Genomic DNA, 27943 nt, shown 5'->3' on the forward strand with positions numbered 1-27943 from the left:
ACCAGTATCCAGCAGCATCTTATTCAACATCATAATGCATCTCTGTATTCAGTGTTGGACAGTATCAGCACAATGATCCCAAAAATCAAGTGAAGAAACATTAAAATGAGGTGCTCACTCCCCAGGAAATCATTTATATACTTCTTTCAGACAGTTCTGACCTTCATTACACAACACACACAGGCTAAGTAGAGGAGCCCCAAGATCATAGAATCTTTGGGATAGAAGGGACCTTTTAAGGTCATCTAGTCAAACCCTCCCCTACATCTAAGATGACCCTACACATTTAAGAACAGCAGCTGTGTTTGTAAAGTTTTATATAATAAAATTAAGATGCTTTTTAAAGTCATCTTACAATTTCCAGCAACAAAAGCAAAAGCCACCTTAGCATTACTAAAATGAGTAATGGCTCAAGTCCAAATACTTCTCCAGGACTGCAGAGCAGCTAGGACAACTCTTAGCTCTACAGTTCTGGGAGCACAGTGTTCTGTGTTTGTCTAAGGAAACACAAGCTACAGAAAACTCAAGGAAATGTGGTCACAAGTCTTATACACCACATAGCTTGTGCCATGACAGTTGCGGGAAACCATCAGCTTAAGGGCACGTATTTTTGTACTTGCTGAGCTCCAATCTCTGCAACATAGACTGCTCCACTCTTCATGTCTACATCCACAAGGTGTGGCTTGGTTTCGTCTGCCAGCTGGACTGTGTTGACCATAACACAGTCCCCAATAGAGCCAACTGGTGGTGCTGCCAAGATTGCTAACCGGTTGATATTCAGCTGAGCTACAATCAGGTATTTGTAATTGGCAGTAAATCTGTGAAAGACAGAAATATATTTCTGAATTATGAACTCCATATGACATCTCATTTTAACACAACCATGCACTTTAAAACAAACAAAACCTCCTTAATAGTCAAGGTTTTGAAGGCTATAGCAGACTAAATGCAGTGAAACTTTGAGAATTAACTTGTAAACCTTGCTCTACATGTTGCTGCTCCCTGAGAAAACTCATTCAAGACAATCTCTCTTCCTGTAAAAGATGCAACAGTAAGGTCAACAACACACTTTAAAAAGATCCTGCACTCGAATCCATGGGGCTTGTTATAAAACAAGGATTTCCCCGTCAAGATGCAGCTGTGCAAATCTTTGCATATGATTAGGGCCCAGCATGCTGTTAGTTAAACTGTTAACTCCTTGTCATCAGGCATTAAATATCAACATTTTAATTCGCCAGTAAGAGTACACCTTATTTATGTAATTGCATGCTTCTAGAAGAACTGTTCAGCAATACCTGACAGAATAGGGTCCATCTTCTGAAAAACAGCTACTCCAAGACCCAAGCCATTCCCCTGTGACTTTATCAAAAACTTGGATTCTTTTGTTGTCTCTGTCTGCAACCCACACCTGTTAAGAACAAAAATCATGGCTATTCACAAATAGAACAAATCAAACATATTAGTTTCCTACAAGAGCAAAGTATCCTGTAGTAAAAAAGAAGTACACCTTGGAATAATGTACCTCTGCATTCAACACTAAATAAGTAGATATGACTTCCAGATAGAAAACAAAACCACCACATAGTTCAGATACACAAATTATTTTATACTACTTTAACAGAGAAATCAGTGCCTCCTCTTCTTTTCTGTGGCTATGATATGGATATATTTAGTAGGATTCCCCACCCCCTGCAGTGAGGACATACTTCCACCTATTTAAAGATACTGGTCTGCCACCCGCTAACAGTTTATTTTGCAACACTAGTCTCATTTCATGATCCAGGCCTATGATGACTGCAAAGGCAAACACACTGATATGCCTACTATAAAAATTAAGCAACTTAAACACTAAATGCATTTTCAGCATGTTTTGGCTAGTCAGTTTTGTGGAGCTTATCTCTGTTTCATCCTGTGCTAACTGGGTTCACAAACACTGCAAGCTAGCAATACCCATTAGACAGTTCCAGTGAAGGCCTCTCTTGTATTACAATTGTTGAAATTTTAGGTGTTGACAACTCATCACTCTGATAAGTAAACTTCATGACGGAATATCACCCGTAAGGGAGCAATAAACAAGTCAACCTGAGATCTTTCATCACTATTTTTAAATGAAACACTACTACACCAGTCTCTTAATTCCTTAGGAATTGGCAATGATTTCTAACCTAGGCTTGATGATCAACACCATGTTGCCAATAAAATCGTAGCCCATTGCAATTGCTGTTTTTGAATGTATATGCTCACCGTTATCCTTCAACACAAAGCAGCCATGTCCCTCCTTTTCTCCCTCCTACCCTGCCACTTTTGGCAGAAAAGTGATTTTTATATACGCTTCTTATTCTGGTTCAGACAGTATCAGCAGAATTAACCTTAAATCACTGGTTTGAGCTTAGTTGAGCAATCTTATTTTCCCTGAAACAGACTAAGGAGCAGCAGCACAATTCCTCTATAGGAGCAGCGGGGCAAACGCCAGACTACGATTAACACCTGGCAAAAGGAGACTCTTGAATGTCTTGAGCTGCACATAGAAAAGGACCAATGTTCACAACCTAGCCAGAGCGTTACTACCGTCTTAAGCTTATTTGGAAATCCCAAATATGGAATTAAAGTCCCCTGAAGAAACTGAAGCACTTGGGTAGATATTTATTACAGAAAATAATTCCCCTGTACTCTCTCACAATGGCAACCTGTTAGAAACCGCAGGAGGAACAGTCTCTTGTTGCATGGACACTGACACTGTAACCGGTCAGAACCCTTGAGTTAACCTTGCAGCCAGCTGCTTTAGTAGGATCTGCAGTGTGAAACTTCAGTTTATGACTGCTATTACGCTGAAAACTGTAACCCACATAAAAATGACCCAGATCACAACAGCTTAATTAAAAAGAAATACAATTTGTTTTGTTTAAATACACGTAAACAAATCTGCCAGAAGATGAAAAAAACTTCTCCCTTTATTCTTTACCCGTCCAAAAGGATCCACTGTTACACTGTGAGGAATCTTGAACTGACCAATGCCGGTCCCATTTGTTCCAGTCAGCCATATTTCTTTGTAATCTAAACAGTGAGCACCATGAAAAATAAGAGTAAAGAAAAAAATCACAGGAAGAAAACAACAAATAAAATAGCTTTAAGTCATTCCCTTGCAGAGTTACTTTGAGTAATTTCTAAAAGGTGAAATTTCTAAACTCATTTTTTTTAAACACAGTACTACTTGACACATTTCTACAGAAACTGCTAGATTGTTATTAGTGGTTTCAGGATTATAGTTACAGAAATGTAACCACTAGCACACAAGCGCCATAGTCTCAAGGTTCTGTTAAGCACTGTATTTCAAAAAAAATTATACATATCTATAAAAACAGTTGGCTGATTATAATGTTAATTTGTTTACTAAATTGATTTTTTACATTTGTTACCTGGTAGTTTTGACTTTTAACAATTTACCATTTTGGAAACTAGATACTAGCAAACCAACTATTTTATGACAGCAAAAGGAGAACTTGTAGCTCCTCTACTTCACCCCAACTGCAGACACGTGCAGACTCCTCACTCACAGCCCTAACCAACACCAACCATCTAACTGGGGAATATGAGCAAGCTAATTAGAATCAGGGAATAATTTCAGTATAAAAGATCTGCAGATAGTAGTGGGTCCAACCTGCTTCTCAAAGCAGGACTAGCCTTGATAACAAATCCAACTCTGAAGTTAGATTAGGTTGTTCATAACTGATCAAGTTTTCAGCAGCTCCAAGAGTGGAGACTGCACAAAATATTCACTGTCTCATCACCCTCACTGTGAATCTTTCCCTCCAAAAATCAAACTTGAATTCCCTCCTCTTGCATCTTTTGCTCAGTGTTTCTCATTCTTCACTGTGCATCTCTGAGAAATGCGTGGCTCTGTCTTCTCTATACCCTCCCATTACTGACTTGAAGACAGCGATAAGAATCCTCCTTAGCCTTCTCTCTTGAAGACTGAACAAACTCATTCTCTCAGTCTCTTGTCATAAATGATTAGGAGATTTGTCCTGAAGTGACAAGCAGTAAAACAGGACCTGATCCAACAAAGTCTTCAAACTAATGTTAAATGACAGCTCTGCCTAGTCCTCACTTAAAAGTATTCTCAAGCTGTGTTGTTTAAAACTCAATTTTCGATGGTTGATTACTGCAGAAGTTCATTTTTCCATACCGTTGGATAGTTTGAGCAGTCTGTTATTCATTCCTCCGTCTCCATCCACAACATAGATATCTCCACTTTCCTCTACAAAGATCTCTGCTGGCTGATCAAATTGTAGGGGAATCAAACTTGAACCAGCATTACCTGGTGTGCCCAGGATCTGCATAAGTTTACCCGAAGGGCTATACTGTTTCACAGTATGCCCATATTTCCCTGAATTAAGAAAGAAAGTGTAAAAACATCTTAACAAAAAAAAATAATGTATTACAACTGATTACAAAGATTAAAAAGGAAAATCTCCTGATATTCAGAAGCGATAATAATAAATCAGACAACATTCTATAGTGAGAATCTGACTGTGAGTTAGTAAATCCATAGGCTACAATATTAATCCATTGTATTAGTATTAGTGCCACCAAACTTAGGACAGAAGATAAGAGATAAGTCTAGCCAGATTTTTTTCTTCCCCCCTTATATTTCTTCTGGGAAAAAAAACCACACCTCGCTTACTAAGTTCAGAAGCTATAAGCTGACAAACAGCACAACTCATGAACCTTCAGAGCATTTTGTGCAGCACCCGAGAAGTTTGCTCATGGCAAGAAAACCACATATCTGTCTTGGAATTGTTTGAGAGACTTAAATAAGTGAGCTGTTTAAAGTAATATCTGCAATATTAGCATTTTCTTCCCCACCTAATACTTCTTGTAACACCACCATGCATACCTGTTCCAACATCTGTGATCCATACTGAACTATCTGTTGCTGTGTTCAATACAAAGATACCATGAGGCATTTCGACTGTATTATTCCAGGCATAAAGAAAATAGCCTTCCTGTGAGAATACAAGTACCTTTGGTACATTGTCCCCCCTCTGAAAAGGCAAAAAAAGGTCTATTAAGAAGACATATTAAGCAAGTAATCATATTTTTGAAAATTCCTCTTTGTAAGGTTTTTGCAACATTTTATGAATCATAAGAATCTGTTGAGATCATCTGTTAGATCTCAGGTTCTCCAGCTGGAAAAGGAAAGAGAGAAGGGTCTAAATTTAGCATGCAAAACCTTCCACTCTTCTAGACTTTCAACTTAAATCATGTAAAGTCAAATTTTCAGAGGACCCAAGCTCTTGCAATTATCTTGGTCTTAATTTTCAATCACATTTTTATGTTCTTGCTGAAAAATACACAAGCACGAAAAACAGTAACTGTACTTGTTAGCTGTATGGTACTCAAGTACTCATGCTGTGCTTTATAATTAAATCCCACCACTTCCTACGGACAGAATGTCTTATCCATGACCTAGACATACCAATGCATGGAACTGGGTAAAGCAAGTAATTGAACTCCAGTTACTGTAACTGGGTGAAAGAGCTGCGTGCTTTTGATTTCATGGGACAAAGGCTGAAAGAGTGGAAAGGGACTAGTCAGTTGTCCCAGAAACACATTTTACCTTACAGTTAGAGAAGAGGCTACTGTAACTCAGTTAATTTGGATCATGCATTCCTACCCCAGAAATTTTATGCTTTTCAATGCACAAACAAGTGTGGTGCCAGAACTGCTTTAAAAAAAAGATTGATATAGCTGAGACATCTATACTTACATTTTCATTAATTTTGATATAGTAATTATTTATATATATACACACATATATAAACTAATCTAAATCAGACACTTTAAAGGCAAAAATACACTAGATCAACAAGGAGAAAAATCAAGTACCCTCACTCACTTGTCCAACATAGACCAAACCATGAAGAGAGTCAACAGCAACACAAAATGTTTGGCCAGTGAAGTATTCTGGAATTTTAGGCCAGCCTATGTCCAGCTTGTACATCTGTTGCTGTCCATTCCAAGGAGAGTAGTAATCAAATGCTTTTAAAACCTGAAAATATACAAATAAATACCCATTAGTAGTTAGATTCCATGATGGCGGGATCATAAGAACCAGTAACTTTGCACTGAAACATTGTAAATTAATTTATTAAATTTAATTTAACAAGATAGATGAACAGAAATAGGCTTGTTGCAATGGTTTTGGACTGCAAATAGGGAAATTTCAACAAACTGAAAATTAGCTAACGAAGCCCTTTGGATGGGGGAGCTCTGGAATTAGAAGGCAAAAAAACCCCACCCAGAAATTTCTTACATCGGAGTTGCTATTACTATCTGTAAATCACCCTCCAAAATGAGGGAAATAACAGAGAGGGGTCCAAATGCAACAGAATCAGTAACTGCTTCAAGAAGATATGAAAATAAGAAAAATTAGAATAAAGGGAAAATACAGGTCAAGAAAGAAAACGACAACGTAGAAACGGGAAAGTATAAGATACGAGGAACGGCAAAACTCAGGGCACTGTATACATTTTAAAGGGTAATGGAAAAAAATAATCTTCCACCTTTTTGTTCTATGTTTCCAGCAGAAGAAGGGAAGCTAAGCACAGCTGCTCTGCGGCAAGTACTGGATGGAGACCTAAGCACTGAAATGGAAAGATCGGGCTATGACTAAGAAGTAACAAGTGGTGACCATGGAGGGCCAGGGCCATTTCACGTGTCTGTTAACTGCCTTGCCAGAAGCGCGGGTTAAGTTGGCGACACAGAACTACGAACTGCTTAAGAAAGACTACACGATCACGAAGGAAAAGCGAAAGTAATTAAGCTGGGAGAAAATCCCGACATTAAGAAGTGCAAAGTTATTCACCCATAGATTATGATGTTCTTCCTCGTTTAAGCAGAGCATATTGCTTGGAAACCCACGAAAGAGAATCGCGCAGCGTACGCGTTTGTCTCGGACGGGCTGTCAAGTCACCTAATGAAGCCTCCGCCTAAAAAGACGTAAGCTAGAAGAGGCGCGGGAAGGCACCAGGACGAACCGGAGCCTGGGACCCCACACGCACCCCTGCGCTCCGGCGGGTCCCCGCCTGTCCCCCGCTGCGGCCGCACCACGGCCCCGTCGCGGCCGCCCCCGGCCGCGCTCCCCTCGGCCGTCCGCTGGCCCCTCCGCCAGTATCTGCCGTAACCAGAGGGCTTAGCACAAAGCTCCCACGCCTCGCGCCCTCCCTCAGGCCGCGCACGCCCCGGCCGCCGCCCACCTGCGAGCCCCAGAGCAGGGCGAGCAGTGCCAGCAGGACTCCGGCCATCACTAGCCACAGCCCCGACGGCCGCTTCCGCCTCATGGAGGCCGGGACGGGGAGGGGCTGCCGCGCGGGCGGGCCGCGTTGCCATGGCAGCCACGTGACCGACCCCGCCTCCCGCCGGCCCAGGAAACGGGGTGGGGGGGGCCTCTTGTCCCCACTTCGCCGCTTGTCCCCGCGCCGGGCTGCCCGGAACAGCGCCCGCTCCCAACGGAGCGGCGGCAGGGCAGAGAGGGCGCGGCGACGCCCCGAGGAAGCTCTCAGCGTTTCGTCGCGAAGCTCGAGAGTTGGACGACGGCCAAGTCCGGCTCGAGTTTCCGCCATTTTTGCGCAGGCATCGCTGCAGTCAACGAGCATGGAAAGGGGCCTTCGGCTCCTCGCTGTGATACCATAGGAGCGCGACGGCAGAAGGGCAGGGCCGGCGGAGCAGGGTTCTTGTCGGTGGCTCTGGGCTGCGTGCCGCGCCCTCGCTTCTCGGGCTGCCTCGGCCCGCTGTCCCGGCGGCCGCTCGGAAGGGCCGTAGCCTCTGGCCGCCGGGATCACAGGCCGGCGGCACAACGAGTTATGGGGTGTGGAGGCGCCCCGCAGGCGGGCACGGGCCGGCCGGGCCTCGATGCCGCGTGCTGAGGGGAGCGGCGCTGCGGGGTCGTTGCGCGGCCGCCACCTTCCTGCTGCCGCCGCCTCGGCCTCGCTTCCCCGGCCTTTCCTCTTCCTTCGCCGGCGAGAACGGCCTCGGAACGCACGGTGAGCGGGCACGGGCCTCCTTCGAGGCGGCGAGCAGCACCCGGCCGTCCGCCTTTGTCTCTAGTGCTGTGCCCAGCATTGCAGAGGCGTCGGCGCTGAATTCCCAGGGGCAAAGAAGATCCCAGACTGTCTTTCATGCCTTGATTTTTTTCTTTTTAAATAATACTTTTTTCTGTATGCTTAAAGACTCCCAGTAAAGTCTTTGGCTTGGATTTTTTTTTAACTTTTTTTTCTTCCATGTTTAAGTATCTGCGTTGAATGAACTAATAAAAATGGATAAGAAATCATTTGAAACCGTGCTGGATGAAATTAGAAAGGTAACCTTTCTTTTTGCATCTTAGTTTAACCATTTGATGGTAGAATATTCTTCTTAATGAACATACCAGGTTAAGTGTTTGCGTTCTGTAATAGTCACTTTAGGATTCAATAAAGACTAAATTTCACCTCCGTGAAGAACTGTAATCCTGTGTTCCTGGTGTATCCTAGTTTTTGTATGTCAGTGTAAAGCTGCTGTGACATGCTTGCTGTCTTTGAGATATTTTTATTTTCTCAGAAAACTGAGATTGAATGTCCAGACTGCTGTCACTGAGCTAACAACATGTGCTTGAAGAGCGCTCATTTGAACTAGGCACTTGAATAAGTTCATCACCCCATTTTCACTGTCGAGGAAGATGAGGAAGAAAAGCCAAAATAGCCATATAGCGCTTATTTGGGGGGAGGAGCTGCGGTTGCGTGGCCAGGCTGGAGACGGGGACGTGTAGTGTGAGGTATCCACTTTTTATATGGTGGTTTAGGAGATACGATACACAAATGTGACATGAGAGGGCTGAGTTCTAAGCTGCATTCTGCTGTCCTTGTTCAAAGCTGCATCTCCCGTGGCTCAGGAGTGTGTGCACACCTTCCTCCAGGGTGTGAAATCCTGGGTTTTGATGTCTGCTCTGAACTGTGCTTGTGCATCTCCTGTTAAAAACTCACAGAGCAAAATACCTACTAGCTGTGGGAAGCAGAGGTACAAACCTAGGCTTCCTGGTGTCTGGCAGGTGCTTTCACTTTTTTCTGCACAGAGGCCTGCTTTTAACAGGAAAGATAAAGGTTAGTGGTTGGGGCAGTTCCCCAAGTGCTGGAAGTGGAAAAGGAGATAGAAAAGTGTGAGCATTAGTAGAAGTATGGTTCCTGTCTTGCATGGGAAATAGTTAAGCGAGATGATTTAAGTGTTGCAGTAAAACAGTTATGTACCCTGTCAAAGCTGTCTTGGTGTGAAAATGAAGGGCTTGTTTCGGATAAGGTTGCCTTATGGCAATAAGGAATCCTTAGCATTTTTGTGAAAGGTGTTTTTTGTTATGATAGGTTGTCTAGGAGAGGTCATTTCCTTTATTTGGACTTGGGTGCTAGAGTTGAGTTGCAGTTCAGCTTTTCAGCGTGAGATATAGTGATGGCTGCAGTCGCAGTATTATTATTTTGGAACATATTCAGGTATAAACCACTGTGCACAAAAACCCCAGTGATGGGTCTTTGTTATCACAACTGCACTTAATGTCATTTTTACATAAGGTCATGGTCATAAATTCTCCATTATAAAACAGGTATGTTCCATGTGTGTAACCACCCAATAAACGTGAGAACCTAAGATATTTCAAGGTGTTGACTTCCAACCTAAGAATTTTTATGGAAAATCTGGGGGAAAAAAATCCAGGAGCAAATTGCGCATAAATACTTTCTTTGAGAATTGATGGTGGGAGGGAGTAATGTTTCAAATATTGCTGCTGCAGTATGGACCTTCAGCACATGCTCTATGATTACTAAAGGCTTCAAACAAAAGAGTTTTTGACATGCAATTTTAGGCAATTATGTTTCCCATATGCTCTCTGCCTGTATTCCTATAAGCCTAATTTACCGTTGATCTAAGGATCAGTGCTGTGCTGTGTTAGTAATAGCTGTGCTGTTGCAGTGTAACATTCATTTTCCAAAGGGTTATTTTGTATCTTTGTTGCTAGGTCTTGTTTAAACTTCATTTCTAGCTCTGTGGTAGAACCTTCTTTATTATGTGATTCACAAGCCAATTGTGTTGGTGTGTTCCATTTTCAGTCCTACAATTAGCAGGAGCAATTACTGAGATGTCTTAATGTGTAGCTTAGTTCTGTCTTTCCCCATATATATTTATGATTGTTAAAAAAATAAAGCTTGAGGTTTGGGTCGGGTTTTTTTTTCATAAATATACATAGAAGTGCATTCTGTTTGTGTTCTTATGAAGTCATTCAATTGTAGATTTAAGGAGGAAGAGTGACATTTGGTTTTGGCAAAGAAGTTGCTATATGACATACTAGGCTTTTTTCCAAAATACATGAAGAGAAGGAAGGGAGGGAAGAAAAAAACGAGCGTGAAGAGAGAGGTTCTTTTTCCCCTGTGACTTCAGCATGTCTGGTGCTGTTTGTCTCTCAGTGAGGTACAGAAAGGAAGGGGTTTGCCTCGAACAGCGCGCAAGTGGGTTTCTGTGCACCTGTGCTACTCACAGTGGGGTTGCGGCGATGGAGAACTTCACGTCTGTCAGTGTGGAGGGAGAAGGACAAAAAAAAGAAGGAATAGGGGTAGGTTTTAGGGCTATTGGGATGAGAGAGAAATGGGTGTGTGGGTGAAGCTGGAGTTGGTTTGAGAATAAGTGTGAGAGCTAGCAGTAGGCAGAAAGGTCTGTGCAACAGTTTGGGGCAGGAATTCATCTGTTACCTGTCTTCTTTACATCTTATATGTCTATCAGTGAGCTGGGTATGAGGAGGGGGAGGAAGCCCTGGCTATTAGGTAGTCTGCGTGGTTATCAACAAAACTGTCTTGCCCCAAAGTCAAAAGTGGTGGCCAGTACTGCATTAAACTACTCTCTGCTTCCTTTGTTTTGTATGATTGCATATTAAAGTTTTAACTATGGGAAGGTAATGATAGGACAAGATCAACCTCTGTATGTACAGAGTTGTTACTCAGTCTCTTCATAAATTCACTGAAGTAAGGTGCTTTGCTAATTATTTTACAGGGAACATACAAAGAGATTGTATGAATAATCAACTGTATTACCTTGTTTAACGTAAAGTAGGTGTTAATCTTCGAGGCAAAAAGAAGAATGATGGTGGTGGTCTCTCAGTACAGTTTTAAACAACAACAAAAAAGCAAAATGAAATGAATGAGTGATTTTTTTTAACAGAAGAATTAAATTATATCTCTGCTTTCCATTGTTCTCTCAACTGTCTATAGAGTAGCCTGTTACATAGAAATATTGCAGTGTAATTGATGCAAATGTCACTTTGTAAGGTCAGATTTTTTTTAGAATAATAGATTGGTCTAGCAGATGTTTGTGCTATAATCATAATTTTTGAGGGACTAATTGTGCATCTTTTTTTCTCTATCTTCTAGGCTGTATTGACTGAGTACAAATTAAAAGCTATTGAATATGTTCATGGATACTTTTCTAGTGAACAGGTAAAAGTCAACACTGTCATGGATTTAATGGGCTATTGGTTTTGTGTATTGAGTAATGCAGGAAGACAGTGTCTTCAATGATACTGAGGCTGATCATACTAGCTTTTTTATTTATTAACTGAGGAGATTTAATTCCTCATTATTATATCAACATTAAACTGTTAAAAATAGTTCCAAGTTGTTTTGTTATCAAAATCATTACATTTTCCTTCCTGTTGTGTGGGAAAAATTGGAGAAATTTATCGTCATAGAATTTAGGATTATTTTGTGTGTATTTTATAAACTGGCATGTAGTAATAAGGATCCAACTTACCTTGGTACTATGTAGATTGTTTCCTGGGTTTTTTTCTGGGTTTTTTTGTTTGTGTGTATGTTTGGTGAATATGCTGTTTGAGATACTGAATATTTATAAGCTTTTTCAGGAAGGCTTATTTTTTTTTATTCTAATACTGTGGCAATTGTGCATATATGCAAACACAGAGCAATAAGTATTTATTTTAAATACATAGAATTTTTAGGTGCCTACTTAGAAATAAAAAGAACATTAGATGCTGGTAGGCACTGATAATCAAACATCGCAGACAGACACATGCTTTTTAGCAGTATACCACTGTACTCCAAAAATGGAAAGATCATATTGACGCTGTTAGCATAATTTTTTAATATATATATAAAAGATTAACTGAAGGCCTTTCTGTTGCAGGTTGTTGAGTTACTGAGATACTTCTCCTGGGCTGAACCGCAGCTCAAGGCAATAAAGGCTTTACAACATGTAAGTTCTTGTGACGTAACCTTGTGGAGTAAGTTTGCCCTCTTAATCTCATTCTAGTTTTGTGATGTCCACTTTTGCAACGGATGGGCCAGTCTACCCTTTAATCTTCAAAGTTTCCTCTTCATCTCTTTCTTTTTCAATCGTAACAAAATATGAAACTTCGTATTTTTAACCAGGTTATCTTTTCTGACTAAAGTATCTTTTACTTTCCTGTGTATCATAAGAATAAATGTAGCCTTTTGTAACTATTGCTAACTTTCCTAATTTCTTTGGTTTTGGCAAGTGCTTTTTGGAGTTGCTCGTTCAGAATTTAGCATATAGAGTCCCCTTCCCAATGAGAGGGAGAGATTATTAAATGTTTGCTGAAATACATGATATGAAGCTGTTAGAGTTGCATTCTGAGTTTAAAATAATTGTACTGCCTTATTTTATATATCCTTTTTTTCCTGCTTGCTTACTTGTCAGAAAATAGTGGCAGTTCCAGCATCGAAAATGGTTAATATTCTCAACTGCTTCACATTCAGTAAAGATAAACTTATTGCCCTCGAAATCTTAGCTTCGTAAGTATCTCTCACATTGCATTTCCTTAACTTGTATTGTTTTTACTAGTGTTTGAGTATATAAAAGTTAAGATACTTCTAGAAGGAAGCACTGCGGCCAGTTAAGGTAAAGCACAAATCCATTATTGGTGGGGCTGTAAAAAGAAGAATTAGAAGTAGACATTGTGCAAAATTCCGTAGTTCACCTGAGTCTTGAGCATGCTGCTATGTGGGCTTCAGCCTGCTGGAAAGCTGCCACTTTGCCAGTGTTTTTACAGTGGTCTTCAAATCTTGTAGAGAACTAAGAGGGCCTTAAGCTTATTTTTGCTCACTGAAATGTAAGGGCTTGAGACCAGAGTATTCTGGGCATTTTACATTTGAAAAGCCCTCTAAATACTACATATGTAAGAATGATTTAAGTAAATAGTTCTCTTTAAACTGACACATTAGATTTACAGATCTGATGTCTATAAAAGATACATAGATGTTTCAAATTTATATGTACACAGAAAGTTGGGTTTTTGTTTTTTTTTTACTGAACACAGCTGCTTCAAAGGATCTACTATTTACATATGTTTATATCAGAACACTTCTGCGTGGTTTAGGAGGTTTATTGTATGAAGTGTTGTTCTGTTTTGGCTTAGGGGGGTTTTTTTGCATTAAGTATGTCTGCCTTGCATATGAATGGTATATGTTACAGCCAGCTTGAATATTTTGGGGCATATAAATATCTATAAAACAAATAAGACTGAGGGTATAGACATGATCTTGCTTTTGGAATTGAGCTTTAAGAAGCTGTATGAATGCTCCTACTCTCTTTCAGACCAAAACAAAACAGGATAGCCTAAAGGAAGTTCAGTGGTGCATTAAAGCTTGTTTGCTTCTTGAAATGAGATTGGAGCTCACAGACTCTTTAGTTGCTACACTTCAGCTGGTGTGGTGGGAAAGCGTGGTAACTTCTTTAGCTATTGAATTTTGACAGTGCAAGACCATAATAAGGGAGTCATGAGATAGAAATCCTAACCAAAATCTATGTACTACTTACTTGGCTAATCAGAACTAGAGAACAAAGCTGAAAATTCATTCACATTTTAGTACCATTCTTTGAGGTGTTTTACATGTCTTAGTTCAACATTCTGCTGATTCCATCCTTTGAGATGTCCTCCTTTTTGGGGCTGTATTGTATTTCCAGTAGTTTGGATGGGGCAGGTAATGTTTGACATCATTAAAAGTGCTGTGCTCAGGGTTTTTAAAAAGGCAGGTACAATCAGGTATTAGGCTCCTTTACTTGAATATTTTGTTGTTCTCTTTGATGTGTCTAGTGTTGGGAGAGGAGCAAGGAGAAAGGAAGGGTACTTTTTGGAACTATATGAGGGGTTTCACTAGCTCTGCAGAACATAGAGAGAATTGCCACGAGTTTCATCTTTTTCATTCTGGAGTAAATAAGATGAAAATTTGTTTCTTTACCAGTCTAGCAAGAAACAGTGGCAAACTGAATAACTGCTGGTTTTCTGCTGTGCTGGGATTTGAGTGTTAGTAGCAATTAAAGCTTTCTAACGAACTGTTGTGATACAAAATTCATTTTGTCAACATAGTTATTTTTGCCATAAAGTTCAGCCATCATTGCCCATTGTTCCGTGTTGATATTTAATTCTAATACCATGTTTCACTTAGAGATATGAAATCCATATTTAAGCCTGGGGGGTTTACTTTAATAATAGTAGTAATATTATGATCTGAGCGAATTATGTTTTTTGAACGTACTGTTGGGTACTGGCTGAATAAGTGTTGATCACTTTTCAGTAGTGTGTTATTTATGATAAGAATATGGAATGACAGTAATCATCTGTCAATGTCTTTATTTGTAGCAACATTGTTGATGCTCAGAATTATCGCCTTATTGAAGATCTGTTCAGAATTAATATGTCAGAGAAGAAAAGATGCAGAAGAATTCTTGAACAGGTAATCAAGATACTCTAGTATCCTTGATTCTGTCAAATGCAGTATTGTCTCCATCCTTATGGTCATTGTGGGGTCAGGACTTACCATGAGGACTGCTGGGAACTACTGTTGGAAGACAAGCTGAAGGAAGCAACTGCAAAAAGATATGAGCTATGTAATACATGTGCAAAAAAGAGGAAGTTTCTGTCAGGCATTAGGGTCATATGGAAAAAGGGGCACAGAATTGCAACCAATGCTGAAGGAAACCGTCTGCATTTGTTTTAGAGAACATCAAGTGCTTAACCCCAAGTTCAGTAGAGGCAGAGGTGGTCCACATAGAGTTATTCAAAACAAAGGGGACTTTGAAAGAACCTCACACTATGTGGACTATTTGGGAAGAAGATTTGAAACAAAGCTTTGAGTTGTTTCATGTAGGTCGATTCATGCAGTCTAAATGTCATGAAATAGTAATTAGTTTCTTAAAAGCACTGAATTTGATAGCAAATAATGTCCTTTCTTGATTATTTTGCAGGCTTCAAAAACGGGTTGTAAGGCTCCTCATGCTATGATATCATCCTGTGGCATGATTCCTGGCAACCCTTATCCCAAGGGCAAACCAAGCCGCATAAATGGAATTTTCCCAGTAAGCATGATCCTATGCTTTTGCTTTTCACCACATCCTTGACTTAGCATTCATTTTAGTAGAAGCAAAACCAGGATTCATATACATGGAAGGAGGCATGGAATCAAAAGCAATGTTTTTTTTTTATATTACCCCATTACACATTTATAGGGAACTTGCATTATTTTTATTTGCCCATTCTTTCTATGCTGCTTCAAGTAAAGATTACTGCAGAAATAAGACATTGTTCATACAAGGAAAGCATTCGAAACTCCAGCGATATTTGGCAGAATTGGGAGAGCTGTAAAGAGCCTTACTGGTAGTTTGATAAGATGACCTAATATGGTCACTACAGTACTACTGCTACTCTTAGTGTAGTTCTTGAACAACTGTGTTAAGTATTTCCTGTGAACACTTAAGGGACTGCAAAGCATAAGTTATCATGTCCACAAATCAAAATGCATAATTCTAATTATATCAGAAACATGGACTGTTTAATATGCATTTCTTTACGAAAGCTCGGTGTTAGAAATCAAGCTTTTGGAATGCTCTTACTTACCATTTTACAAGCCTAGAACACAGTTTCTTTTTCCTAACAAACATGGTTAAGTGTCACTTTCAGAATATTCAAAAACGTGAATGTAGTTTTGAAAAAAAAATATGGCAGAAACTCTAAATTAAAATTTACTTCTAAATTAATACTTAGTATTTTAATTTTCTTTCCTTTCAGGGAACCCCTATCAAAAAGGACACAGAAGAATGTACTAATGAAGGAAAGGGAATAGCAGCCCGTATACTTGGACCATCCAAACCAGTATGTCTAATAAATGAAAGACTAAATGAAACTTTAAGAAAAAAAAAAATCAATCACCAGCCAAATATATGAGGCTTTTATATGAAATGCTATTATATTGCAAGAAGACTGCAGAACAGCAAGTTAAACAAAACTAAACTTCTATAATAAAAATAATATGACCTAGGATGTTTTTATTTAACTTGAAAAGAGGTTCTGTTTTATATCTGTAGGGGATAGGATTCTGTAGTGGATACAATGTGTGCATTTGAAGGCAGAATTTAAATTGCAGTAGCTTAAGAGAAAACTAAAAGCATTTTTGGTAGTCCGTCATGTGCTACTGGAAGTTTTAGACACAAATGCATGCAATTTTTTTATTACGATCTCTGAGGGTTTCTCACATGAACATAAAAAATGCCTGCATCTTGGAAGCTTGGATTACAGCAGTGCCTTAGAAGGAGGTTCTTGTTTCTGAACAGCACAGCTGATTGTATTTCAAAATCTTTAAGCATGTGGGACAAACTTTCAATGAACCTGATACTACTTTGAAGTGTTGTCCAGATGTTTTATTTTCACTTTTATTATGAGATGTTTCCCACTAAACTGTATTATTTTAAAGGGGCAGGTAACTTCATAATTATTAGTTAGTTTTAAATGTGGTAAATCTTTAAAATGAGAAGTCTGTCCAAGACTGCATAGTGTGAAGACTACAAGGCGGGAAGGAGTTCCCTTTCCCACATGTGTTCAGTATCATATTAAAATCTAAAGGTATACTAGTGATGTTTATTTCATTCCTTTTAGAAAGAGTGAAACATTTGCAGTCACTGGGTATTATGAAGACGTGTGATATCAAACATTTTTCCAGTGAAGAACAGCTGTCTGTAGTAGTATCTGAATGTTAGCTTTTTGTCTGAGAAACATTAGGTAATGCTTTCACTTACTTTTTCTGTTTTTTGTTTATGTAGGCTCCATCAACCTACAATCCACACAAACCAGTTCCATACCCCATCCCACCATGTCGGCCACATGCAACTATTGCACCAAGTAAGGCTTCTATGTGTTTTAGCTTGATGCTATTGTTTCATCCATTTGCCTTTTAAGTAATGAATGTTAAGTGTCAGTTTCTCTGACCACGATCATATCTGAAATTGGCTTGTGCTCCCTAAGCATGCTCTGGGTACTGGTTTCTACCTCTTCCTGTCATGACTGCAGAGTTGATAAGAGAGGAATATATTGACTTCTTTTTCCAACATCCACATCATAAGGAAAAGTCACAATCCTGTTCTGGTGACAAAATATTTAATTTATGGGAGGCATTGTGCATGTTAGACAAGACTAGGGCTGTGTCTGTGTTGTAGCATTTGACCAAGGTTTGGGTTTTGGCTTGACAAGTCTGTTGACTTGGTGCTGTTGTACCAAACTTAGGATATGGTCAGGCACAGCCCTGAACTGGGTGGAAGTATGTAGGAACTTGCTGAAGGACGGTTTTCTGTTTCTCAGTTGAAGGGGTAATCTGTTTCTCAGTTGTCTTCAGCTTTACTTTCTCTCCATCACAATGGAGAGAAAACCGCTTCCTAAAAGAAAACTTTAGGCATGTAGATTTCAGTCTCAGGAGGAACATAGTGATTGCCTTTTCCTGTGTCTGGTCTGACTATTCCTAGCCTTGTGCCTCAGGTAAGATTGAGTGTTTCTTCATGAACTCCTCTCTCTTAGCTCTGCTGCATCAGTTGTTTGCCCAGACGTTTTTGGAAGGGAGCAAGACAATTGCCATTTCTTCAGAAGAAGAAGTTGGAGTACTTAGGTAGTCAGACTCCGGTCTTTTTCAGCAGCAACTGAAAGCTTTTCCTAATCTTGCCATTAGGTACTGCAAAACAAGAAACGCTGTGGTTAGGAAGCTTGCTTTTCACTGATGTTAGGGATTTCAGGGAGTTTTTAAGGTGTTTGATAAGAAAGTGTGGTAGAGCTCTTAGCATGCATGTTGAAGGGTGAGTCATCTAACCAACTTGATGTCACAGAATCACAGAATCACTAAGGTTGGAAAGGACCTTCAAGATCATCAAGTCCAACCATTAATCCAGCGCCACCATGTCCCCTAAACCATGTCTTGAAGCATCACATCCACACGTTTTTTGAACACTTCCAGAGATGGCGACTCCACCACCTCCCTGGGCAGCCTGTTCCAATGCCTGACCACTCTCTCCGTAAAGAAATTTTTCCTAATATCCAATCTAAACCTCCCATGGCGCAACTTGAGGTCATTTCCTCTCATCCTATCGCTGGTTACTTGGGAGAAGAGAACACCACCCTCGTCACCACAACCCCCTTTCAGGTAGTTGTAGAGAGCGATAAGGTCTCCTCTCAGCCTCCTCTTCTCCAGACTAAACAACCCCAGTTTCCTCAGCCGCTCCCCAGTAGACTTGTGCTCCAGACCCCTCACCAGCTTTGTTGCCCTTCTCTGGACACGCTCCAGCACCTCAGCATCCTTCTTGTAGTGAGGGGCCCAAAACTGAACACAGGATTCGAGGTGCGGCCTCACCAGTGCCGAGTACAGGGGCACAATCACTTCCCTACTCCTGCTGGCCACACTATTTCTGATACAGGCCAGGACGCTGTTGGCTTTCTTGGCCACCTGGGCACGCTGCTGTCTCATGTTCAGCCAGCTGTCAACCAGCACCCCCAGGTCCTTTTCCTCCAGGCAGCTCTCCAGCCACTCTTCCCCAAGTCTGTAGTGTTGCATGTTTGTTGTGGCTGAAGTGCAGGACCTGGCACTTGGCCTTATTAAACCTCATACAGTTGACCTCTGCCCATCGATCCAGCCTGTCCAGATCCCTCTGCAGAGCCCTCCTACCCTCCAGCAGATCAACACTCCCACCCAACTTGGTGTCATCTGCAAACTTACTGAGGGAGCACTCGATTCCCTCATCCAGGTCATCAATAAAGATATTGAACAAGACCGGCCCCAGAACCGAGCCCTGGGGAACACCGCTTGTGACCGGCCACCAGCCGGATTTAACGCCATTCACCACAACTCTCTGGTCTCGGCCATCCAGCCAGTTCTTTACCCAGCAAGGAGCAAACCTGTCTAAGCCACGAGCTGCCAGTTTCTCCAGGAGAATGCTGTGGGAGACGCTGTCAAAGGCTTTACTAAAGTCCAGCTAGACAACATCCACAGTCTTTCCCTCATCCACTAGGCGGGTCACCTGGTCATAGAAGGAGATCAGGTTGGTCAAGCAGGACCTGCCTTTCATGAACCCATGCTGGCTGGGCCTGATCCCTTGGTTGTCCTGCAGGTGCCCTGTGAGCACTCTCAAGACCAACCGCTCCATGATCTTCCCCGGTACAGAGGTCAGGCTGACAGTCCTGTAGTTCCCAGGATCCTCCTTCCAGCCTTTCTTGTAGATGGGTGTCACATTGGCAAGCCTGCAAGTCTCTTTATAGTCAGTTTGGAAAAATTGGCACTACTAGTAACTAAAGTAAATCTGATGATTTGTGCCCTAGAAGTTACTTGTTCCCCAGAAAGTGTACAGGAAACTTGCAGACTAGCTCAAATTTATATTAAACAAAACTGTCCAAAGTAAGTCAGGGCACAAATTTGGCCTGTGACTGGATGTAAGTATTAGTGCCTTTTAGGATATTAAACAGCTTTTGAGGTTTCAGGGCCTTACTAGGCTGCAACATGTTTTTTTAAAAATACTCCTGTGACAACAGAACTTATAACTGATGATACATACTTTTATATGTATGTAGAAATTTATGTTTAATGCAATTGCAGATGCTGACTTGAAACTATTGAATGTGATTGTTTTCAGACAATGCTCAGAATGCTCAGAATGATGTTTGATTTCTGACTCTTACATGTATTGGTTTAACATTTCCTTCCTCGGTGATGCAATGGTTGTTAGTTACTTTTCTGATTTTCAGCCAAGAGCTGTCATGCAAGAAATCTTAGCATTAGGTAGAACTATTATGAAAGTATCAAATTACTGCACTCTGACTAATGTTCAAGTGCTACCTTTTCCCATGAAGCATAAGTTCTTATGCTCTTAAAATATTCATTCAGGACCACTGTGAAGTATATTTATGTTCCCGTGTTTTCAATTCTGATGTTCTTCATCAGAACTGTATACCACAACTATGCAACAGTTTGAGTTGCTCTAAAGAATAAGGGGGGAAAAAAGGTATTTTTTTATATTTTAAGTACAGTAAGTATTTTATATTAAAATAATTTGCTAACCCACTTGGATTTCTTAACATTCAAAGAAATATTGAAGAATGGTAGACTAAATATTTGAGATGAGACATTTTTCTCTGAATTTTATGACTAGTGTTGGAGGGCTGGTCATGGTCACTGGTCTATGTTTGGCTCTTTTGTTTGTTGAGGCTTTAATGTTAAAGGAAGAGTTGCAACAGCCTTTAAGTTAGGAATAGAAAAAGAACAAATGATGCTGCAGACACTCTGAATCACTCTTCCCCTTTGAGTATTTCAGGCAAAATGGACCTGAAAGCAATTGAAACTTAACTTTTTCAGGCTCTTTCAAGAGAACTGCCCTTACTAAGTTTTAGATCACAGTGCATGTCACTCAGGCAGACACTGGCAAAAGCCAGCATCCACCCTGGATGATTAACTGATCTACCTTTTTGGTGAAGGAATGTCTTAAAATCTTGAAAATGTTCTTTTAAAGGAAAAGACACTTACTGGTTCGTTTAGATATGGGTTCTTCTGACAACTTGAGATGTGTATTGCATTTGTTCTTTTAGGTGCTTACAACAATGCTGGCTTAGTTCCAATGGCTAATGTCATAGCTCCAGGCTTACCAGCTCCTCCGCCATACACTGCTAATCAAGTGGTATCAGGTAAAGCATGCATACCTTTAAAAATGTTGATGGTATTTTTTCCTAATTCATTGTTGTGAATGGATCATTCACTGCTGGAGTTTCATTTGCTTTTAAATAACAAGCTGTTGTTCTCTGTTTAGAAAATGAGGACCTTTCCAGCCAGGCAAAAACTTCCCAAAATCAAGGTAAATTGCAAATACACTTGGGGATTTTTGTGTTGATTGTATCTTTGGTTTTTTATTCAGAAAAGGTAAACAACTTGGTTTTTTAGTGGGATTTTCATAATCCTCGAAGTATTTAAATACTGTTGGAATAGGAACCTTTGAGAGTTAAGAAAAAAATAATCTCAGGTGTTTGGCACTTAGAAGCTTTGAAACATTAAAATTTGGCCTTTTGTATTAGCTTATTAAAGTTTTGTATTCTTCAGCATATAAGTCTCTGAGAAATCATGTAACAAACTAAATCAAAATATGCTTTGCAATGTAGTGCACTGAAACACTTCATTAATATCTTTGCAGTTGTTAAAACTTTGGACATCTATTTGAAAACTTGTTCACATTTTAATTTCATATATTAGTTGCAATGGGAAGCTAGGAATAAGAGACACAGATTTTTTTGTTTATAGTGTATTGAAATCCATGTATAGAATGTTTTATCCCAGACTGTTACATCTAACTATGTCTACCTGTACTTTTGTCTTACCCTTTAAATTCCAATTCTTTTTGCAGAAGAGAGAGTTGTCCACATTTTTTTGTCTTTACTTGCATGGTATGTTGTATGCTTTGTACACTTAGTACAAATCACAGTAATAAATCCCATCATGAACTACTTATACAAAGGCATTGATAATACTTTGTTAGGTTTGACAAATAGAAACTGAGAATCTACTGACTGTTAAGTCAGGCATATTAACAAATACACAAAATAGATAAAATGACCATCATAAGTTTAGCTCCTGTAAATATTTCTTGGGAAGCAAAAAAGTTATGTTCTGTCTTTGCTCCTCTATGCCCAGGGATGGTTATACAGAAATGTTGCTGTTTCAAAGAATCACGTTATTAATACATACCCCTTTAAGTGTGCATGTATTTACAAGGTAGTTTATACAGCTAAATAAATACAGTGTAAGGAATAAAATATTCTCTTAGGAGGAGAAATTCAGTAACAGCTCTGGGTTCTATTGCAGATGTATTTCTCTAGTTATTATCTTGGCTGTCAGATTTAACAACTCATCTTTAGGAGAGTCTTCAGCTTGGAAACAGGATGAGGGAAGGACAGAATTCAGAGCCAAGCAGTCTGGGTTTAGGGTTTTGGAAAAGAACATGTCATATCAACTTAGGTCTGAGATTTTAAAGATTCCAGGTTTGGGTTTGTGTGTGTAGATGTAGAATTTGGGCAAGAGAGAAATATAAGCTGTTACAGAGTTATAGGTGATAAGTTTGACTGGTTGTATCACTGACTTGCTGACAGTTGAACAGATTATTTTAAAAGTAAAATAAAGCACGAGGGTTGTTTGAGAGAAACTATTCATTAACACATTCATCTTCCACAGGAAAATAGATAGTGGCATATCAAGGCTCTTGACATGCCGGTGTTCATAAATGCAGCTTTTTTCCATCAACCTCCACATCCCCATTCGCAGTGTGCCTGCCTGTTTTCCTCCAGCTTGACTGATGTCTCCTTGACTTACTTTGTAGGGTTGATATAAGCTGATATTCCTAGTGCCAGGTGTTTGCCTCAATTATAGACACCTGTCTTCAGACTTACAGAAATATTTGATAAGGTTAAGTGCCAATGTCAGTTTAATACTGTAGTGTGATACATGAATTTAAAAGTGTACCTTCTTAGAATCAAAATCTGAAGGAAACACAGTGAAGAGAATGACCTGATTTTGAAGGAGAGAAAAATACCAGCACCTGAAATCAGCTTTCTTCAGTTATTGACTAAACTTCTCTGAAATCATGATACATTGAATTAACTGGTTCTGAAGGAAATTCTGACCTTCAGTGAGAGTGGATGCAGAGGACCCCAGGTGATATGATGATGATAAATATTAGATCTGGTTTGGGTATTGCCAGATGTTAGCTACCAGAGGGAGGGTGTTTACATGTATCACTTAGACATTCTTATAGAGTGTATTTGAGTATCTAACTGTCTTGCATGAGATCATGAAGAGGTGGCAGATGTCAGAAAGTGTTTTAAAGAGGAGTGGTAGCCTACGTGATGTACAACTTGTGTGATGTGTTTGTACGTACCTTTTTGTTTTGTTTTCATAGGCTTTAGTGTTCACTTTTTATATACATACATTGTATGTTAGCTGTTGGCTGTGTATCATATTTTGAAATGCTGTATAAAATGTGTTTGTGTTGATTTCAAACATTTCTGACAGTTTCAAGTATTCTTACCAGTTTTGTTTCTTTGCAGCTTTTTCTGCACAAGCGAATCAGCTCTTTACTCCTCATGGTTCTAATCCTTCAACACCTGCTGCTACTCCAGTCCCTACCCCATCACCTGTCAAGGCAATAAGCCATCCATTAGCACCTGCAACTCCACTCATCTCTGGGATGAACATGTCTACCCCTGTCCTTCCTGTTTTCCCAGGACAGGTCTCCTCTTCCATCCACACATCTCAGCCATCCAACCCAACCCCTACTGTCATCAAATCCCTTTCATTGCCTGGTGTTCCTGTCACATCTGTTCACAGTGCAACTTCTACCCCTGTCCCTGCAGTTTTTTCTGGGCTGGCTTCTATACCCACTGCTACACCAGCTCCACAAGGTTCTTCCACGCCATGTGCCACACCTGTGCCTAGTGAAGCTTTTGCATCTGCTACTGCACCATTTGCTGGCCTCCCGTTCTCTGCAACCTCTTCAATTGCTTCCGCTAATAATCCCACTCCATTGTCATCAGTTTTTGCTGGCCTCCCTTTGTCCTTGCCTCCCAACACCCAAGGGATTTCTAGTCCTGTTCCATCTACAATTGCTAATTCCCCTGCCACTACCATTCCTGGTTCGCTTAGCTTGCCTAACCCAATTTTGTCTGTCTTAAAGGGATTTCTGACATCAAATGACACTTCATTAATCAATTCATCTGCTTTACCTTCTGCTATGACAAGTGAGCTTGCTTCTTTATCTGCTCTTGCTAATCAAAGCTCTGACCCTCCCACTTCCTCTCTCAACAAATGTTATACTCCATCAGCCACCCCCACCCCACAGCGTTCCTCCACACCTGGGCTGGCCATTTTTCCAGGTCTTCCATCCCCATCTGTGGCCAATTCTAGTTCCACTCCTCCAACATTGCCTGCACAGTCACCTTTAACCACTTCACCATCGATTATGCCAGTCAACTGTGGCTCATCAGCCTCCCTCTTGCATGCCACAAGCCCTACTAATCCTGATCAGCAACTCTCATCAGCCCCAGCTGCCACAAGTATCCCAGTTCTGGTCAAAACAGAACCCATGAGTCCTACCCTCTCGGCCTTTAAAGGTCCTTCTCATTCAGCTGGCCCTTCTCATGGCACTATGGGACTGTCAGCGCTCGGGCGTGCATACACCTCAGCAGCTTCAGTGCCAGTCAGTTTACCCAGTTCCCTGAATCCAGCGCTGTCAGGTCTCTCCTCTTTGAGTGCTCCTCTAAACAGTTCCAGTTCTCTGGCTTCCATTTCCCTTGTCCCACATGGCTCCTCTGCTCCCATTGCCCCTGTGTTCAACGGACTTCCTCCTTTTACATCTCTAACCAGTAACTTTGCTTTTACTGGTAATCCAGCACTTACGCCACCCGTCACTCTCCCAGGGTCTTTGTTAGCTGCTCCGTCTACAACTGCTTCAGCCGTGTCTACCCCTCATGTGAGTTCCACTGCTGCCGTACTCTCAGGACTCGCCGCCTCAGCAGCAGTCTCTGCTCCACCCTTCTCGCTTAACTTGTCCAGTGCCGTCCCTTCCCTTTTTTCTGTTGCCCAGGGACCTCTGGGATCATCAAACCCATCCTTCCCTGGTTTTCCTGTCTCTAACACACCCTCTGTCACTCCTGCTCTCCCTTCTTTCCCTGGCCTCCAGGCATCTTCTGCAGTAGCAGCAGTTGCACCGTTGCCGGCAGCTGCCACAGCCCCATCTCCGGCTCCGGTCCTGCCAGGGTTTGCCTCGGCCTTTAGCTCAAACTTCAACTCTGCACTTGTTGCACAGGCTGGGTATGTTTCTGTTTGTGAAGGAGGTCAGAACCATTTCTTTTTCTCTTGAGCAAAACACTGATTTTACTTTAGGCGTAGACTTTATTTTCACTTAGAGTAATTACAGTTAATTTTTAGACTTAGTTCACCAGTAGATTTCTACATTTCTTTAGAAACTGATAGAGTAGTTACTAAATATTATGTCCTCAGTAGTCCCCATTTATGACAGTATAATCCAGTGAGGTGCCGAGTGATCTTATTTCTCAGATGAGGATACTTGGCACCGCCTAGGCTTTTACAAGAATGGATTCCACGTGGGCATCCATTGACACATCCAGGTAACAGCAGACAATATCTTGGATGTTCCTATGTTTTAAGGAAGTATTCAGCATTAACTTTTTGTCTGTAAAGTTTTTTTGTGTGCAAATTTTAGGCACAGCCAAGGTACAAAATTTCTGATTTCCCTTCTTAGGTATGCTCCAGACAGTCTTGGTTTGTGTGTGCATGAATAATTTGTATTGTTCATGGGTAGATGGGTAGAGACTGGGCTTCTGTTTGGAAATTCTGGCCTTTATAAGGTTTAGAAAAAGAGGTGCTTTTCTAATGTATATAGACATAAACTTATAGAAAGAAAAACATAGGATAAAACATGATGCAGGTGTTCTTAATAATAGCCGCATCTTGACATTCTTTCAGCTTGACTTCTGGACTACAGACACCGGGAAATGCAGTTTTTCCTGGTCTTTTATCTCTCCCTGGTATCCCTGGCTTTCCCCAAAGTGCCGCACAGTCTTCCTTGCAGGAATTGCAGCATAGTGCGGCTGCACAGTCAGCACTACTACAGGTAACATGCCTATTTGTTAATACTATTTTGCTTCCAGTAATCGTTTGAGCATGTACTTGCGTGTTAACTTCTTGGAATTAGTTTAAGTCAGTAAATGATTAAAACCCCTAACCTCTTGAGAACCGATTACAAAGATGATGATAAAGAACAACTCATATTAGCTTTTTACTCAAGGCCAATATACAGTGCTTCTGGGTGTTATGAATGTGATTAAATCCTGTTTGAAAACTCTTTGTAAAATGGGGAGGAGTAAAAGAAAAAAGACATGCAAGTGCAATTTTTGCTAGGTGTGTGTTAAAACTAAGGAGCTGACCATGTAGTTGCAAAATCTTTGCTCAGTTCCAGTCTGACATTTTAATACTCAAGATTTCCATGGAAAACCACCTTTTTGTGAGTTATGTGGCTCTCTATGCACGCAGTCAGATTGTCTTGAATGTGTATCTGCTGTGGTTGTGCCTTTCTCTTGATAGTTCCCACAAATACAGTTGTAATATAAGCTTGAGGTGGCTTTAGGTAATGTGTAGTTTCATCAGCTCTTGTCCATGAAACAACTTGTTTCGGTCATCAGCCTACGTAAGTTAACTGAAACTATCATCAGAGTTTGTATTTAGATGTTTAGTTTGCCTTCTGTTAAAAACAGCCTCTGTACAGATTAAGGATTCTGGTAGGAAATTTGTCCTTCTCTACAAAATACTAACAGAGGCAGTTGAGTGTCTTGAATTAATGTTTTGTCTCTTCTGTGACACACCAGTTTTTGAAATGGAGCATGTGTCTAAGTACTGTTCAATATGCAGAATATTGTCAGATGTCTTTTGAGTATCAGGGGAAATAGTTTGGAAGAAGCAAATTACTTAATCTAGACCATGCTGCTTTTGCAGCTCAGGAATTTATTTATTCTGCAGAAATCTCTGTACGCAGATTGCATTGAGGAAACGTCAGTTTTCTTATTTACAAGTTCCAATCACTAAAATTAACACTTAGCTACTCAAGCAATGAAGATAAAGAAAGTTCAAAGTCAGTGAAATACTACAGGTCCTGATTAAGCTATGCTTTCCAACCAAATCAGCTGTGGCTTACTCCACTGGAAAGTAAATGCCATTAATGCTTCTTCATTTTTCCTCTTAATCCCACTGCTTTCCTCATTCTCTGGTATTTCAGAGCAGTAGTTGCACTACAGTTTAACATCTGTGCCTAGGTGCATTGCTCATCTCTGTTCTTTGCATACTTCAGATTATACTTTGTTTGTTTTGGCTTGAGTAGGACTGGTATTGTGCCTGAAATTTTGCTTGACTTAGATTTTTGTTTATTTCTTTGTTTTTATCAGTGCTGTTTCCTAACTTCTTCTCTTCCTTGAAGGCACATTCTGCTTCTGCTCTGGAGAACTATACAGCTCAGCCTGAAGGTTTTGCTAACTATCCGTCAACACCAGGAACACCATTTTCATTGCAGACAAGTCTGCCCCAGAGTGGATGGCAATAAATACCAGACATTTTTAAAGACTGAGGTGGTTGCTTGACAGAGCCTGATCCTATTCAGTTTGAAGGCTGTCTCCGCGTTAGTGGGAGCATGGTCTGAATTGGGGAAAGAGGGGGAAAACATGAGAGTAAAATGATTCCAGGAGGCTGTGTCAGATGTCAAACCTAATTTGTGATTGCATTTAATTGATTCAGGGTCTGATCCTGTGAATTGCTCAGCATCCTTGACTCTCCTTTTAGCTTATGAGTTGAATGTTTGGTGTCTTACAGGTTCAGGAACATTCAAACAGGCGTTTATGTAAATAAAGCAATTGGCTGTCAAGCTGAATGGAGAGGACAAGTATACTTAATAGTGTGTATAAGCACCTGTACTTCTGTTATGTATGGTATATGTGGGTAATATAGAATGAGATCTAGACTGAAACTAGATACTTAAAGCTGTAGATGAT

The 27943-nt window shown here is 40.5% G+C and overlaps 2 protein-coding genes across 2 annotated transcripts; one reads left to right on the plus strand and one right to left on the minus strand.

The window, feature by feature from the left end:
* Nucleotides 1-589: 589 nt before the first annotated feature.
* NHLRC3 (NHL repeat containing 3) lies at nucleotides 590-7343 on the minus strand (the record flags this gene model as incomplete). Its single annotated transcript, XM_081999834.1, has 7 exons — nucleotides 590-818; nucleotides 1296-1408; nucleotides 2963-3054; nucleotides 4187-4387; nucleotides 4898-5045; nucleotides 5900-6052; nucleotides 7260-7343. 7 exons carry the CDS (start codon nucleotides 7341-7343, stop codon nucleotides 590-592), a joined length of 1020 nt encoding a protein of 339 aa, XP_081855960.1.
* Nucleotides 7344-7654: 311 nt separating this feature from the next.
* PROSER1 (proline and serine rich 1) lies at nucleotides 7655-27498 on the plus strand (the record flags this gene model as incomplete). The annotated part of the gene is made up of 13 exons (XM_082014097.1): nucleotides 7655-8362; nucleotides 11442-11507; nucleotides 12211-12279; nucleotides 12745-12839; nucleotides 14687-14780; nucleotides 15292-15402; nucleotides 16112-16195; nucleotides 17140-17218; nucleotides 20933-21028; nucleotides 21151-21195; nucleotides 23435-25196; nucleotides 25872-26019; nucleotides 27376-27498. Exons 1-13 carry the CDS (start codon nucleotides 8318-8320, stop codon nucleotides 27496-27498), a joined length of 2817 nt encoding a protein of 938 aa, XP_081870223.1. The 5' UTR covers nucleotides 7655-8317.
* Between the last annotated feature and the right edge of the window lie 445 nt (nucleotides 27499-27943).

Source organism: Phaethon aethereus, assembly GCF_964289735.1.
Source record: "Phaethon aethereus genome assembly, chromosome: 1".
Classification (NCBI taxonomy): domain Eukaryota; kingdom Metazoa; phylum Chordata; class Aves; order Phaethontiformes; family Phaethontidae; genus Phaethon; species Phaethon aethereus.